We start from the raw sequence: 17,837 nt of genomic DNA on the forward strand, positions 1-17,837 counted from the left end.
ATTTTTTTCTGGACAGATGGCGCCACTATTGTATTTTTTGACATCCAGATTTCCTACTTTTCCAATGGATTTTCCTAAAATTTTCTTTCATAGAAACCTTCTCCGTAATATACTCTTTTGTTTAAAAAAAATCAATAAGATATGATAAGTAATTTCCAGAGTTTACCCTATATAAAGATTTTCATTCCACATTTTTATAGTTAGATTACAAAATAAACAAATAGATATTATATCATAAAACGTAATTTTTTTATAAGAAATGTTCAAATTACTGTATTATTCTGACATTTTTTACCCGTCCGTCCACATATCGTACACATGCCAAATTTACCGTATGCCAACGCGTCACCAGCCACAAATATTGTAGATACGAGTACAATTGTATTTAGAAATTCGCTAAACCAAACCGGTTCACTTAAATAGTTTAATGAAATGATCCAGGTTTATAATCAGGTGTAACCTAACCGTTTTTAAACCGATTTATTCAGAAATTCGCTCGTTTAGATCGGTTTGCCCCCACTTTTAAAATGTATTTTCTTATCACATATTTAATATGAATTGTTTCCCGCGCTTATCGTAAAATTAAGTAACGTTTTTAAATCACGTTAAATAATATTTAATAAATATTTAATATATAAATAAGTTTATAATTACTTTTCAATTAAGTTTATAAATTCCTACTGTCATTCAAAAAGCTGAAAAGTTATTTAAAAATGGATAGAAATAATCTTAGATTAAAGTTATTTAATGATTTCATTATGAGTAAAAATCATATTACTAATTTTGTAGTACAAGGATGTCCTATTCGTGAAAGTAAGTGTTGATGCTAATTTGCTATTATTTTAATAAATTTATAACTAATGTAGTAAACGGATCGGCCGTTTTACTATATTATAATAAATATATTACTTATAATATATATTATATCACAGATTTGATATTATTTTATTATACTACAAATTTACATTTAAGCAATCAACAACAGTTAGCCACACTTGTTGTTTCTACTTTCGTCAATTCTAAGAATCAAGACGGGTGACATTTATCCAAAATGCACATTGCCAATAATCAGTTTTTATTACTAATAAAAACTCAAGGATGTGTAGTAAACCGCAGTGGCGGATTTAAGGGGGGGCAGAGGGGCCTAGGCCCCCCCTTGGCCCATAAGATGTGTAAGAATATAACCGTGACTTAAATTTATAATCACGATTTACGAAAAATTCAGGTTCTGAATTTGTTTTGATACTTAATATTTAATTATATTATACTTTATATTTATAAGTCAACCATGAATGCCGCTATAATATACGTCTTATCTTATCACCTATTAGATTGACGTAAAATGACATAACTTGCAGCCAGTGTCAAATATCTTATCTGAAATGAACAATTTATTATTAGTAATAGGTTAAAATATTGTATGATTTGGTTTAGTTTACTTTTGTCGTTGTTACACGTATGATTATTGTCTTGCCTTCGTAGTTCGTTATAAAATGTCACAAAAACGTCAAAGTGAAATATTTACTAAACCGTATTACGTAAATACACGGCTTACTTTAATTATGTATAAATAGGTAACATTTCCAAGACGCAGAGTAAATCCTTGTACTTTGTACTTTTTGACCTGTTGTCATTGATCCTATTATTGCAAATTCCATATTTATGGAAACAGCTAAATTAAATTATTTTTATTACGTAAAACACTTCTAAGCATGTACATTTCTATAAGCCAATCCCGTGGCTCTTTAGAGATCACGCCACGGGCATACATTGATATAAATATAGCAACTAAGTAGTCACTAAGTTAGAATTATTTTACCTTACCTTAACTGCACATAGTTTTCAGGCACGAGCCTCTGTCTACAAATTTTACTTGTAAACTTATTGTTTAATATATATAATATAATAACTACATTACTAGTTTTATTCGTGTAAACCTTTTATTCATATTATTTCTGCAACCAGGCCCAACAACTAGACGTCGGACTTCGTCATTAAATAAATTAAGTGTACAAGTGTAGTACGAGAGTACTACATACGTAACTTTTGGTGTCAGGTGTGGGGTTTCCGCTGAGTGAAAATTTTGATTTATCAAAAAGTAACTTGGGAACTCACTGACGAACTACGACGACTATACGTTTGGGACAATACGAAACATCGTAGGTACGTTGGAAACCCAGTTGTTTTCAATTGGTCTACGCATCAACAGTTTCGTAGCAAGCACGTCCATCATTATCGGAGCTTCCCACATCATCACGTACCAGAGCATTCCACATCGTCACCAGAGCATTCCGCAGTGACACGTTACCTGAACTTTTCAACTTATTTTTTCAGCAAGGACCAGACCATTACAATGAACGCATTGTGAGTATTATTATAGTATATTTTTATGTCTGACAGTCCACGTAATAATTAGCAGATGGTCGCATATAATCCTACGAATTTACGTATAACTATGGCCGCAACAACTTTGGGACTAGAAACCAAAATTAGGCAGGCACCTTCTTTCTCGGGGGGTACTGATAGTCAACTTTCCATTTTTATAACAAAATATGAATTTCTTTTTTCTAATGTAACCGACACTATCAAACCGCAGTTGTTACGTGCTATAATAACTAACATAGAGGGGAACGCTCACGAATACATTAAATATCACGAATTTGAAACTTGGGATCAATTAAAGAATCACCTTAAAACAATATATCAAACTTCTCATTCCATTAACTATCTTCAGAAACAATTAACGGGTATGAAACAACGCCATGACGAAAGTATACAGAATTTCTCTAATCGCATACAACAAACTTATCATCAACTTACAAGCGCTTTAACCGTAGGCAAAACCGTAACCGAATCATGAACAATAGCCGAGACCATGCTAACCACCGCACTTGTTGTATTCATTGAAGGTATTAATCCTTCAATACGCCTTATTCTAGTAGCGCGCAATATTTCATCTTACGAGGAGGCAGTAGGAATTGCCACCGAAAAAGAAAACGTTTGCGGGAAAAATGATAACCAAAAAAAATAATCGTCCATTTGTTAATAGCCAGCGTACTTCTAATAAATCGCATATCAAATGTAATAAGTGTGGTAAAATGGGGCATTATGCTAACGAATGTAGGTCAGGGGCATCAGGCTCATCGGGTTTTAGGAACCCGATAAACTATCGCGAAACAATACATAGCGCGATGCGAGGTATGCCAGAAAACCAAAAATAACTTAAAGACCAAGCAACCTATGTTAATTACAACTACTGTTACCAAATCGTTTGAGCGCATCTGTTTAGATATAGTAGGACCTTTACCATAAACTAACTTGGGCAATCAGTTCATTTTGACTATGCAAGACGAACTTACACGTTACGCCCTAGCAGTGGCATTAAGTGCCACAGACGCGCAAACCGTAGCCCAAGCGTTCGTGGAATGTTTCGTGTGCGTATACGGAATACCAAAGTCCATACTAATAGACTGTGGAACGAATTTTTTATCAGACGTTTTTGAACAAATGTGTAAATTACTTGATATTGAAAAGTCTCAGACCACTCCTTTTCACCCACAAGCAAACGGATTTTTAGAACGTTAAAGACGTTGAAAGCTTAGCTACGTAGTTTTGTCGACAAAGATAATGAGTGGGACCAGTTGCTTTGTTATGCTATGTACTGCTATAACAGTACAATTCATACATCAACTAATTACACTCCTTATGAACTTGTTTTCGGACATAAACCTACTATTCCGGCAATATTATCGAGAAAAGTCGAACCACAATATAACTATGACCATTATGTTTTCGATCTAAAGCGTAATATGCAACAAGCACATGAGATGGCGCGAAACAATTTAATTAACAAAAAAGAATCAAATAAACGAAATTACGATAAGACTATGAACCCGGTAGATGTACACGTAGGTGATAAAGTATTAATAAAAGAACAGCATAAAAAAAAATACATTATGTCTTAATTGGTCAGGGCCGTAGGAGGTTATAATGGTTCATGATAATGAAAACATAACCGTTAAGAAAGGACGGCGCCATTATCGCATACACATAAACAATATTAAACCGTTCAATGAATGACCATATTTATATATATTATATATACATGTAATTCCGAAATATACATATATATAGATTATTTGTGGGTTCGTCAATGCTTTTTTGGGAAGTCAAAATGCTTCAATTTAACTACATCTTTTCTGATAGAAAAGTGTGTCTAGTTGGTACTTTGAGGGGTCAATATAAATTCCCAGTAGTTTTCAAGTGTATATTATATAAATTGGAACAAATAAATAAATAAATACAATATTGGAAACTACATAGTGAAGCAAGCATTTATTTTTTATTGATAATTTATAGAAATTACTTTTTATAAGTAATTTGTCAAAAACTAGATACTTAATAAATTATATTCACAGCTTTGATGATAAATGTTAATTTATAAAAATTATATTTTCTCAGTCTTAGGATTTATTTTGATCAAATTAATATGCATTTCAGACAAATTGGTAATCACTTTGACATAGCAGAGAATAGAAGTCTTGATATAATTACAAATTGTTTATTGGCTATGAATGATGTAGCTGGTAAGATAATTGTATGGCCAACAGGAGTAGCTGCATTAAAAACATCCAGAAATTTAATTCTCTAAGAGGATTAAACTCATTTCCCAATGTATTTGGCTGTATTGATGAGTGCCATATAAATACTTTATTTCCTTGGGAAAAACGAACTAAATTGCCAAAGTTGGATAGAAATATGTTTTGCAACAGAAAAAAGTTCCATCTGTTGTACTGCAAGTTGGTATTCCAGGACTGTTATAATATTAAATTTAGCAAAATATGAAATTGATTTTAGGGAATCGTTGACGCTGAGATGAAGTTTATAGATATGTTTGCTAGTTGACCAGGGCGGTCTCATAATGCCCGAATTTTTCGTTACAGTTTAATTGTTCAAACCATCATAAATACTCCATCATCAATCCTCCCTAATTTCTTGCCATATTCTTGGTGATGGTGCTTATCCACTCACTGAGAGCCTCATAATACCGTATAAAGATATTGGCAACCTAAGTTTGAAACAAAAAAATTTAAACCATAAACTGAGTAGCTCACGGGATTTAATTGAGCAGGCATTTGGCAAATTGCAAAGATTTCGAAAAATTAAGATTGTAAATGTATTTTTATATATAATTAAAATTTTTCTAAGGTTTTACTTATTTTGATAAAATATTAGACACATGGACTTATACAAAAAAGATTTTTGTGGTACAGTGATAACTGCTGCATGCTGCTTACATAATATATGCATATCAAACAATGACACATTTTATGCTGCTGTACCTCTTCAAACCGAACTTAACTTAGAGAAAATAAGAAATGAAGTTATTAGCGGCACAACCAAAAGGAATTTAATTTGTGATACATTAAGCATGAATTGAAATATATTGAATAAAACAAAATCATAAAGTTTAAAACAGTGTTATTATAATAAGTCTTCTCTTTTACTTTTAATATTAATTAATAACAACATAATATTAGTCACGTATAACACAAATAAATGTTTTTCTTTTAAGTGAATACATAACAATTAGGAACATATTAGTAATGAAATAAAAATAAAAATGTAAATAACAAAATATAAATAGAACTGGTGACCCCTCTTTACTATTACGGACTTTGTAATATTGAAGCAAATTAAAATATTGAAAAAAAAAACATTATGTGTCATACATTTTTTGAAAAGTTCTAGTTTTTGAAGTTTAATTTGATTTGCATCATCCAATTTTTTCAGTAGTTCAGCCTGAGTCTTTAACATCATCTTGTCTCTTTTTTCCAACTTGTTAAAACTAAAAATGAAAAATGTATTATTATTAATCAAAATTAATCAAAGTCCTGAATCACCCTAATATCTCTCTTTCAAACCAATATTTTTATGTATGGTTTTATCAAAAGTAATCTATAAAAAAAATTACAATTTGATGGCTTAAATATTAGAGTTGTCATGGATAAGCATTTAAATATAAAAGGTTGAATTTTAAAATAGATCAGTAGATCACTGTTGAAAAACTACACTAAAAAATATTGGTTTGCTGCAGAGTTATTATTATTATATTATATAAAGTGAATGGAACCTATGAAAAACTATGATAGGAAGCAAAAAGCAACTGTTAAAAGCAATTGTTAAAACATAATATGACTAAATAAATACAATAATACATTTTTCTAACCGGATATTTAGTTAATTATCGTTATTGTTGGTTACTTCTGGTTGATCGTTTCTCAACTTTTCAAATTTGGTAAACCAAGTAGGTGTTTTTTCATTATGGTTTTGCTTGAATAAAGATTTTGGTGTTGCTGTATATGGTGAGTCAGATAAAGGTGATAAAGTTTTATATTCTAACTCTGCAAGTGTCTCTACGGAACTGTTGATGTCTTTTGACAATTCATGTAACAAATCTACAAATTTTCGAAAACAAAAAAATGTATACAAGGATATACAGTAGAATCCACTTAAAGGGGACCATAGGCGTGACTAGACTTCATCCGCAGGGGCAGCCTAACTAATGACCGGCGCCACCTAACCTAATCGAAAAATGCCCCATTACCCCTGGCCACTAATAATTTTTTTTTTTGGGGGGGAGGGGTAGTCCTACCAATTTAACATTTATATAGTTTAAAAAATTCTATATATTCAAGTTATCTATTTATAGATTAAAATCTATTTACAATTAATAATATAGATTATTCTGTATTTTCAGTAGGTATCTTTATATTTAACTCCAAAAATTTTAATATAGGTATTATTCATCTATATACAAACCTGGATTACACCAAATGTCCATATGATAAAATTAGATAATAAGCAACATATATGATGTGTAAGCATATACTGTATAGAATAACAAAATTTTATAAATAGTATGTATATAGAGGTACCTAATATGTTTAATAATAAGAAGAACATTGAACAACACATTATATTTATAATATAAAACAATACGTATAATATTATCATTATAACACACATACATCAAAGAATGAGTCTTCTTTTTGTAGGAACATTTTTAAAATCATCAATCACACTTTCAACATTGATATTACTCACATATTCTTGTTCTATAAATAAAAATAATAATGCATTGAGCCTTTCTTGTGTCATTGTGCTTCTTAATTTGGTTTTTACTATTGACATTTTTGAAAAACTTCTTTCGCATCCACAACTGGTCACTGGTATAACCACAAAATATGTTAGACAGTTATAAAATGTCTTGAAAGTATCGGATCTTCCTTCGATTGCTAACCAATCAAGCCACTTATATACATAATCTGATGATGTTCCTTTGGGTGTGTCCTCAAGACTTTTTAAAAGCTTAATCTCTACAAAAAGATCTTGTGTTCGAATATTTAGCAAATTTTTTAGTATGTATACGCAAGATGAGTTGCAATTCAACTCTAAATTAATTAATTGTCCTATCACAGTTATTAAATCAGATGTTTCTTGTTTAAATCCAGATAACAACACATCTAATAATGGAAAAACGACAGTTACCTTCATTTCTTCACTCTTTGTAAGATAAATATGCTGTGATGTAGAACACTGCAAATCATCTCTCTTTTTTGAAACTTTTCTATTTTTTACAGTTGGTATTTCAATAATATTTTCTTTACACATTTGTTCTGTATTAATAAATATAGACTGAATTTCTTGAGGTGATTTTCTTATTGAGTTTAATGAAGATCTTAAGGCATGTATAAGTGAAACAGCAGTAAAAAGTTCTAAGTTTGAAGCTTGTAAAGATGAACTTACTTTTAGTATCAATTGTAAAATTGGTTGCATTAAATTTAAACAATAAATAAACTCAAAGGTTTTAAGTTGATATAGAAGTCCACGACATTTAGCTCTTGCTTCAGGTATTAAACATTTGGAACTTATTTCTTTTAAAGTAAATAATAATGCTTTATAATTGTTTTTAACTGCATTCACTGCATCAGCGCGACAAGCCCACCTAGTTTGAGACATTGATTTTAATGTTTGTACTTTAGCGCCATCTAATTTGGCAAATTTTTCAAATACTGCATGTCGTATTGGACTCCCTTCAATAAAAGAATAAATAAATTGTACCGTCCCAAGAAAATCAAAGACACATTTATTTACTTCACTATACTTTGCATTAGCACAAACAGCATCCATTAAAGTTAAATTTAAGCAATGTGCATAACAGTGCACATGCAAAATATTTTTATTTTTATTCTTGCATTTGGCTTGTACGCCGTTAATATTACCAGCCATAGTTGCTGCTCCGTCAAAACATACTGCAATTACATTCTTCCAATCTAACATAAATTGACAAGTAATTACATCATTAAGTGTATTAAAAATTGATTCTGCATCTACAGACAACATACGTCTCAAAGTAATAAATGTTTCTATTGGGTGGTTTGTTTTCGTATCAAAATAGCAAAAAACCACAGAAAGTTGCTTGTGGTGACCTATGTCGCTGGTTTCATCTGCCATAATTGCAATATGAGTGTTTTGTAATTTTAATTTTAATTCTTGAATGATAACATTGTGTATAGAATTTATAATGTCATTTTGAATTATATTGCTTGTGTACATTGCATTCTTAGGACCACTATCAATATGAGTTTTTAAAACAGTATCATATTTGTATAGGATTTGAATCAATTCTAAGAACATACCTTTTTGATAACTCGTATGCGATTCATCATGCCCACGAAAAGGTTTACCACATTTAGCAAGACAAATTACAATATAAATTAAACGTTTCATTATTTCTCTGTTGTTTAATCGTTCTGATTCCCTTTTACTTAGCTGTAAAGTTTTATTACTGTCAATTACTTTATCAATAGATTTTTTAAAACAAAAATTATTTATAGCTGTTCTACTGTTTATGTGATATTTTGATATTTGATGAGATTTTAATCTTTCAGAAGCCCTGTACCAACTATTAAATCCTGTTTTAGTAAACACTTTTTCTGTCTGACCGATATTAGATTCATTTCCATTAAAACAACGACACGGAAAGCAAAACGCTGCATCAACTATCAAACTATATACTAACCAACTATACATTTCATACCATGATTTTTGAAACGAACGCTGTTTCTTTCCTTGTAAAGTTCTCGGGCAATGCTTTAAAATTGGACGATATGGACCTTGATTAATTCTTTGATAAAATTCAAGACGATTGGTTGGTAACTTAACTGTTGGATCGTTGATAGTAATATTAAACTCTGAAACAAATTAAAAATGTCCATGCATACATGATACATTATAAAAGAATGATTAAAATATTTATTTAAATATGAGATAAAATAATATAAAATGTAGTATATATTATCCAATATTAATCATTAATTTAAAAAAATGAAAAATAAAAAAAATCTGATATAATATATATATAAATAATTTATGATATAAAATAATTGAGTAAAATAAATTAATTCAAGAACCTATCTAATATCTTCTTTAAGTATTGTTATAAATATATTTTTTTTAATCTATAATTTGGTAAACTTGATAAACTCTAATATTGTGGAATTCAAATGTTCCAAAAAACTATTATATTTATATATATTTTCTATTCTTTAATACATATTTTTAAGACTAAGTATTTACCTGTGACATCATTAGTAACTTCTATTGTTTGGTTTTGGTTGTTACGCTAAAAACATGGCAAAAATAAAATAATTGTAGAATTACATTTTCATTATTCTTTTAATTTTGTAAAATTAATAATATTAATGATAAAGCAAATAAAATTATGCATAATATGGGTGGATAATGATTAACTTACATCTGGTTCAGCTTCAGGTATATTACAAATTACATTTTTGCTGTTCTTTTCATTCTGTAAAAATGTAAAATTAATAATATTAGGTATAATGATAAAATAAATAAAAATAAAAATAATTCATAATATGGGTGGTTAATGATTAACTTACGTCTGGTTCAGCTTCAGGTGTATTACAAATTACATGTTCACTGTTATTTTCATTCTGTAAATTTAACAATATTAATGATAAAGCTAATAAAATTATACATAATATGGGTGGGAATGATAAACTTACATCTGGTTCAGCTTCAAGTGTATTACAAATTACATTTTTGCTGTTCTATTCATTCTGTAAAATTAATAATATTAGGTACCTAGGTAATGATAAAATAAATAAAAATAAAAATTATACATATAGGTAGACAATGATTAACTTACATCTGGTTCAGCTTCAAGTGCATTATAAATTACATTTTCGCTGATCTTTTCATTCTATAAATTTAAGAATATTGTATTATTGTGTCTTGTTGACTCAAAAAGGTAAAATATAACATACCTATCTAATAAAATAAAGATTTATACTATTACCATGCATGAAGCAGGGACATCAGGATCATCTTCGTTTTCATTATTATCAACAATAATTTTGTTTTCATTATTTAATTTAAAGAAGGCTTTTATATTTTGACAAGATTTAGCAGTTTGAACCAATTTAACTTTTTTGCGATCTCGTTCTCCAGCGGCTCCTCCTTTTTTTCTTTTAAAAATATCCATTCTCTCAAGACCCAGTCTCAAATACGGAAAAAAAAGTCAAAACCGAGAACAATAACTAGCATTAGTGATTACAGTTTAACAGTCATGTACTCATGTGTAACTGGTCCGTATTTTTGAGAATTGTGAGTTGATGAAAAATAATACCACAATAATAATATGTCAACATCCAATAATAGATGCGATTATGCGAACCGTACGGTCGTACCATCGTCTGTCTTTATAGACTAGGTTATTCCGAAAACAAGTGGGGTCGGTCGTCACCACCACTCCATAGTCCGTGCTCTAATTATACTGAAATTATTTGTATTCAATAGTTATAAAAATAATTCATGTTTCTCAAAAATTGTACGTGTACCTACCAGTTAACAGTTACCCGCATAATATTATTATCGGGATTTGTGATGAATCATAAATCAATTCGGCAATGCAATATACTATTATTAGAACAAAATAAACAATGCTTGACATTTTTTTTTCTAAATAAAAGTTGTAAACCACTAGATTTAAAACTTGGTTGACCGGTGCCTTTCAAAAATTGCAGGGGCAGCCCAGGCACCCTAGGCACCCACCGTAGACACGCTTATGAAGGGGACACCTGCTTAATGGGGACATTAATGACAGTTCCGAATTAATGTATTGTATGTAAAATTATTTGGTTAATCAGGACATTCGGGATAATGGGGACAAATAGGTCACCGTCCCAGTTAAGCGGATTCGACTCAGTGCCGTAACTAGACTGGAGGCCCGTGTGCAAACTAAAATCTAGAGGCCCCTTGGTACATCTTTTTTAACTTTAACTTATCCTCTTTTTTTTGGAGGGGGGAGGTGCTGCTGGATAAAAAAGTAAATACAAATATAAAATACAGTTTATCAGAATAATAATATACAGTGAAACCTCTCTTAACGGACACCTCTAATTAGCGGACACCTCTCAATAACGGACAAAATTTCCGGTCCCGGCATAGTCCCGTTGAAAATAATAGATAATGCTCCTCTAAATAGCGGACACCTCTGAATAACGGACGCGGACAGGTTAGGTAGTCCGAAGTGTTTAAATATATCTAAATAACGGACAGCTGTCCAAGAAATACAAACTTATTGTGTAGGTATACAATACAATATGTACCGATATTTTACCGATAAAGACATTTATCTAAATCGTAATTTAATGAATACGATAAGGTATGAAAAATTACAAAATTAAATAAGAACCTATACGAACGATAGTGATGTTATGACTTAGGTACTGATATCAATAGCATTGTCCGTTAGTATCGTATTTACCATGGCTCCGGTACGGTCGCGTTTGACGTTGAAAAATAAAATCGACATAATAAAATGTTATGATGCAAAAAAACAAAGTGTTCGTGAATTAGCGACTCAATTTAAAGTTGGTAAAACTCAAATTGGAACCATACTCAAGACCCGGGTAGATCTATTGCGTAAATGGTGTGATGAAAACGTGAATGGAGAGACAAAAAAGAATTTTATTGAAGGTAAGGGCTTTGAAATAGACCATGTGTGTTATGAATAGTTCTGCCGCGTCCGTGCTAAAAATTTGCCTATCTCTGGTCCTCTCATACAGCAAACAGCTATAGAAATTGCTAAAACTTTGGGTAGAACTAATTTTAAAGCATCTAATGGATGGTTCGAAAAATTTCGCAAACGTCACAATATTGCTTATAAAGCTATCTGTGGAGAAAGTAGTTCCGTTGACCATGATATTGTGGACGACTGGAATAATAAATTAGTCGAAATATGTGAAGGATTTGTTCCAAAAATTTTTTTAATTTAGATGAAACTGGCTTATTTTTTCGTGCTTTACCCAATAAAACAATGTGTCTCAAAGGTGAGAACTGCAGTGGTGGAAAAATAAGTAAAGAACGAATTACAGTTATGTTGTGTGTTAATATGGAAGGCAATTTTGAAACACCTTTGGTGATTGGAAAGGCGTTAAAACCCCGGTGTTTTAAGAACATAATCGTCAACGATCTTGGAGTAACGTGGAAGGCTAATCGTAAAGCTTGGATGACACAAGAATTAATGAAAGAATGGTTATCGAATTTCGATAGAAAAATGCAAGGCCGGAAGGTTATCCTTTTTCTTGATAATGCGACTAGTCATCCTCATTTGAATTTACAGAATGTGAAACTCGCATTCTTTCCACCAAATGTAACTTCAACTTGCCAACCTCTTGACCTAGGCATTATAAAAAATTTCAAAACTCATTACCGCATAAATCTTTTAAAACACGTAATTTCGTCTATAGATAACGAAAATATAAAAAAACCAAATGTGACAGTTCTTGAGGCAGTTATGTGAACTACAGCAGCTTTAAAAAAAATAAACAAGGAAACGGTCACTAAATGTTTCATAAAAGCCGGGTTTCCGGGGTCAGATAATATTGGTAAATTAACACAAGTAGAGGATCTGAGTAATGAGTTAACGAAACTAGTTTCAACAATATATCCTGTTGAAGTACACAGATATACAGAAGTTAAAAGGTAAATAATAATATAATCGGATATATATAATATAATAATAAGTATAATGATACGATGTACAATAGTGTTACGAGGCGTAATATAAATCAACGGCTAACTATGTATACCCGGCTAAACTACGCAGGACATTTAATATGCTGTAGTATATAAAAATGTATAGTCAGCGTCTGATGAACTACAGTGTGAATATATTACTTATACACTACATTATATAGGGTGTTTTGTTTATAATTCCAACACTTTCCCTTAAACAATATACCCTTATACATCAATATTTATAACTCCTAACATCTCCCTTAGCTCATTGAACCGCGTTCATGGAGTTGGTTTTGTCATAATGTCCGCAATCTGCTCCTTGCTGGATATGTACTCCAATGAAAACAATCCCTCATTGAACTTTTCTCTTATATAGTGGTAGCGAACATCTATGTGCTTCGTTCTTCCATGAAACTCTGGATTTTTTACGAGTTTAATCGCACTTTGATTGTCTCCATACATTGTTGGCACCGTTTTTGGCTGGTCCAGCAATTCACCTAAAAACAATTTTAACCAAGTTAATTCTTGTACTGCTTGACTTAAAGCTATGTACTCTGATTCAGTTGTGCTAAGGCTAACACACTGTTGACGACGTGAACTCCATGCTATACTTCCAGATCCTAATGTAAATACTGACCCTGATGTTGATCTTCTTGTATCCAAGTCACCTGCATAGTCAGCATCACTGTATCCTTTTAACATGAGTTTTTGTCTAGAACTAAATACCAATCCAAAATTAATAGTTCCCTTTAAATATTTTAAAATTCGTTTCACTGCTGTCCAGTGTTGTTCCTTTGGATCCTCGATGTATCTACTAACTAGATTTACTGAAAAAGTTATGTCCGGTCTTGTAATCTGACTGAGATATAATAAGCTTCCGACTGCTTCACGATATGGGACTTTACTAGTTAAATTAGTATTTTGTTGCTTGTCATCTAATGAATGTTGAGGGTCTGCTGGTATTTGAACTGATTTTGCTTCAGTCATATTGAACTTCTCCAATACTCTTTTACAATACAACCCTTGGTGCATTACAATTGATCCATCAGATTTTCGCTCAATTTCTGTACCTAAAAATTGATTTAATTCTCCTTCGATAATATTGAAATGTTGTCTCAAATATTCAATTAATGCATGTACATCCTGACTCGATGTAGCTGCAACTAGACCATCATCAACAAATATAGCGACGATTAATATTAATTAAATACAAATTCTTTGTTATTTTCTCTATTAACAAAAACACAGGGATCTGCTTTTGTTTCTAATAGATTAAAGTTAAGAAGAAATGTTTTGAACTTTATGTTCCAACATCGTGGTGACTGCTTTAGGCCATATAAACTGCGTTGAAGTCTGCACACCATTTCGGTACCATCGTTGAACCCTTCTGGTTGTCTCATGTAAATTTCTTCGTCCAAATCTCCATATAGAAAGGCTGTTTGAACGTCAAATTGTCGAAGTTGTAATTGTTCTGCTGCTGATATAGCTAATATAGACCGAATTGAATCGAACTTTACTACAGGACTAAAGGTTTCATTAAAATCAATACCGAACATTTGACTATACCCTTTTGCTACTAGCCTAGCCTTGTATCGATCAACATGTCCATGAACATTATATTTTGTTTTATACACCCAACCACAATTTACAATAGTTCTGTCCTTAGGTAAACTTACGAGCGACCATGTTCCGTTTTGTTCAAGAGATTCCATTTCATTGTTCATGGCTTCTATCCATTTTTCTGAATTTTGTGACTCCACAGCTTCCTTGAAATTCACTGGATCGGATTCGACTACGAAAAAGGCTGAATTATCATAACGTAATGGTTTCTTAATATTACTTCTGTCTCGCAAGTTGTACACGTTGACATTTGATCCATTTTCTTGTTCATGTTCTTGTTTTTCATTGTCATCTACACTTATTGACTCAAATTTATTTTCCATGACTTCATCTCCTTCTGATGTATTGCTGTGTTCTAAAGAGCCGTCTTTGTGTAAGCTAAGAACATCAATGTTATTACTATCATTTAAATTATTAGAACATTCTACACGTTGGTCATTTACAACACTTTCATCCTTGAAAATAACGTCTCTACTAAGTGACACCTCGTTATTTTCTTTATACCAAATACGATACCCTTTTGAAGTTTCTGAATATCCAACAAAGTATCCTTTTCGACTTTTTGCATCCCACTTCTTTCGTCGTTGTTTTGGAACTAAACTATATGCATTTATTCCAAATTCTACGAACTTTTCTATTTTAGGAAGTTTATCAAACCATAACTCATATGGAGTTTTACATACTTTCCCTGAATTACCAGTATAATTGAATGAGAACACTACTGTATTAATTGCTTCTGCCAACAGTGATTTTGGAAAATTCTTGGCATAGATCATTGTTCTGGCTGCCTCACAAATAGTCCTCATTGAACGTTCAGCTCTTCCATTTTGTTCAGGAGTATAAGGTACACTTGTTTCATGCTTTATTCCAAAAATATTTAGAATTGATTGAACTTCAGAATTCTTATATTCTAATCCACAGTCACTTCTAATAGTTTTAATAACATTTTTAGTTTGAGTTTTAACCATACTCAGAAAACAATTAAGTTTTTCTTTAACCTCAGATTTATGTTTCATAAAATAAACATAAGTATATTTAGTATAATCATCTTTAAAAATAATGAAATATCTTTTACCTCCTAATGAATTCTCTTCCATGGGTCCACATACGTCGCTGTGTATTATTTGCCCTGGTTCAATAGTTATTGTTTCGCTCTGAGTGAACGTCTCCTTATGCTGTTTGCCATAGATGCATGGTTCACAGAATAACTGTCCTTGTATATCTGTAAATTGTATTTGATTGTGTTTTAAATACTCACGAACATGTTTGACATTCTGATGACATAGTATTTTGTGCCAGTGTTCTAATGTTAATTTCTTAACTGCAACGTTAGCACAGTGTCCAATTTCCTGTGAAATATCTGTTTTGATTAGCATTGAAAACAATTTATTCTCACGAACACCGACTGCAATTACACGATTATCCATTTTAAATGTACAGCCTTTACTGTCTGTCACCATTGTAATTCCTTTATCAAGGCATGCCCCACAAGAAAATAAATTTACTTTTATATCAGGTACATATAAAACATTTTTTAAGTAGCCTTTTATCCACTTATTGTTAACATAAGTATGAATATTTATGTTACCTTTTCCGACTGCCATAATGTGCTTACCATCTCCAATACGTACAGGCGAATGCACATCAAAATTTTTATAATCGACGAACCACTCTTTCCGATTTGTCATGTGGTCGCTCGCACCTGAGTCCACATACCATTTGTCTGAGTCGTCGATTTCTTCAATTTTTCTTTGTACACCAATAAGCGCCAAACCGGAAGTTGATTTCTTTTCTTCTTGTTCCCTTTTGAATATCCTTCAGTCCCTTTTCCAGTGTCCTGGTTTTTTACAGTGGTTGCATTTTCCTGGTTTTGTATTATCATTTTTGTTCCCGTATTTTTGACTTTTAATATACTTGCCTTTGTTTGCAGTCAAAGCAATACTTTCAGCACCATCGTTACGGACCTCCTGTCCTTGCACTTGTCGTGTTTCTTCCACCATCAATCGAGTGGTTAACTGTTCTAGCGTTCTATTTGTACTATTCATTGAGTCCCATGCACTGTAGAAGTGCCTATAGCTATCAGGTAATGTCATCAAAATTTTTGTAATCAACATTGATTCTGAGATAGGTTCTCCCAATTGTTTTAGTTGTCTACTTAGATTTTCTAGTTTCGAAATATGACCGGCTATATTGTCCTTAGGATCCATTGTATAACGATAGAATTTTTGTTGTACTATTGTTATGCTTGTGTCCGAAATTTGTTCGTACACACTAAGTAATTTGTTCCACATACCATTTGCTGTGTCACAGTTCATAATGTATTGTAGAGGTTGTTCATCTAGCGAAGTGACGATACATTTTTGAGCCATATTATCTGCCCTTTTCCATATTGAAAAATCAACACTATGCCTTTTTCTCGCTTCATCTTCAGTTTCATTACCGATTTTTGCTAAAATTGGTTTCTTTGATTTTCCTGTTACTACATCAAATATTTCAGCTGCATTCATGATAACCTTAATTTGAAATTTCCACATGTCCCAATTTGATGCATCTTTGAGTTTGTTGATTTTATATTGTTCGTTTTCCATACTTAAACAAAACGTAGATGTACACTATCTGCACACTAAGAAACGCACGCACACTACACTGCACTTACTTCGCGAATTATTATTGCTGTACACTGTCTGTACACAAAAAACACGCAATTCGTTAATCAATTATTATTTTACTAATTATTCACGACTTTATTATGAAGACCTTACTCTGGGCCCATAACCTGTTGAAGTACACAGATATACAGAAGTTAAAAGGTAAATAATAATATAATCGGATATATATAATATAATAATAAGTATAATGATACGATGTACAATAGTGTTACGAGGCGTAATATAAATCAACGACTAACTATGTATACCCGGCTACACTACGCAGGACATATAATATGCTGTAGTATATAAAAATGTATAGTCAGCGTCTGATGAACTACAGTGTGAATATATTACTTATACACTACATTATATAGGGTGTTTTGTTTATAATTCCAACATATCCAACAAATGCACAGGACTATTCGTCAATAGATGAATGCTTACAAACCGAAG

General features: G+C 31.5%; 3 protein-coding genes and 1 pseudogene across 3 annotated transcripts; 2 read left to right on the forward strand and 2 right to left on the reverse strand.

The window, feature by feature from the left end:
* Positions 1 to 4,489: 4,489 nt before the first annotated feature.
* LOC132933640 (uncharacterized) lies at positions 4,490 to 5,440 on the forward strand (annotated as a pseudogene).
* An 800-nt stretch (positions 5,441 to 6,240) lies between these two features.
* Positions 6,241 to 10,573, reverse strand: LOC132947902 (zinc finger MYM-type protein 1-like). The gene is made up of 7 exons (XM_061018165.1): positions 10,388 to 10,573; positions 10,238 to 10,291; positions 9,969 to 10,022; positions 9,821 to 9,874; positions 9,643 to 9,688; positions 7,086 to 9,257; positions 6,241 to 6,458 (listed from the first exon to the last, which is right to left on the reverse strand). The coding sequence occupies exons 1-7, from the start codon at positions 10,571 to 10,573 to the stop codon at positions 6,241 to 6,243; spliced, it is 2,784 nt and encodes a 927-aa protein (XP_060874148.1).
* A 1,285-nt stretch (positions 10,574 to 11,858) lies between these two features.
* Positions 11,859 to 12,895, forward strand: LOC132947911 (tigger transposable element-derived protein 4-like). The gene is made up of 2 exons (XM_061018176.1): positions 11,859 to 12,069; positions 12,369 to 12,895. The coding sequence occupies exons 1-2, from the start codon at positions 11,859 to 11,861 to the stop codon at positions 12,893 to 12,895; spliced, it is 738 nt and encodes a 245-aa protein (XP_060874159.1).
* Positions 12,896 to 13,392: 497 nt separating this feature from the next.
* On the reverse strand, positions 13,393 to 14,174 carry LOC132947922 (uncharacterized). Its single transcript, XM_061018184.1, has one exon. The coding sequence runs from the start codon at positions 14,143 to 14,145 to the stop codon at positions 13,393 to 13,395; it is 753 nt and encodes a 250-aa protein (XP_060874167.1). The 5' UTR covers positions 14,146 to 14,174.
* Between the last annotated feature and the right edge of the window lie 3,663 nt (positions 14,175 to 17,837).

This window comes from Metopolophium dirhodum, chromosome 1, assembly GCF_019925205.1.
Source record: "Metopolophium dirhodum isolate CAU chromosome 1, ASM1992520v1, whole genome shotgun sequence".
Taxonomy (NCBI): domain Eukaryota; kingdom Metazoa; phylum Arthropoda; class Insecta; order Hemiptera; family Aphididae; genus Metopolophium; species Metopolophium dirhodum.

Coding starts and splice junctions, on each gene's coding strand:
- LOC132947911 (XM_061018176.1), top strand. CDS start 11,859: ATGGCTCCGGTACGGTCGCGTTTGACGTTGAAAAATAAAATCGACATA. Junction 12,070..12,368: donor AAAAAAGAATTTTATTGAAG/GTAAGGGCTTTG, acceptor TTTTTAATTTAG/ATGAAACTGGCTTATTTTTT.
- LOC132947922 (XM_061018184.1), bottom strand. CDS start 14,145: ATGCACCAAGGGTTGTATTGTAAAAGAGTATTGGAGAAGTTCAATATG.
- LOC132947902 (XM_061018165.1), bottom strand. CDS start 10,573: ATGGATATTTTTAAAAGAAAAAAAGGAGGAGCCGCTGGAGAACGAGAT. Junction 9,875..9,968: donor CACCTGAAGCTGAACCAGAC/GTAAGTTAATCA, acceptor ACATTTTTACAG/AATGAAAAGAACAGCAAAAA. Junction 9,258..9,642: donor AGTTACTAATGATGTCACAG/GTAAATACTTAG, acceptor AATTTGTTTCAG/AGTTTAATATTACTATCAAC.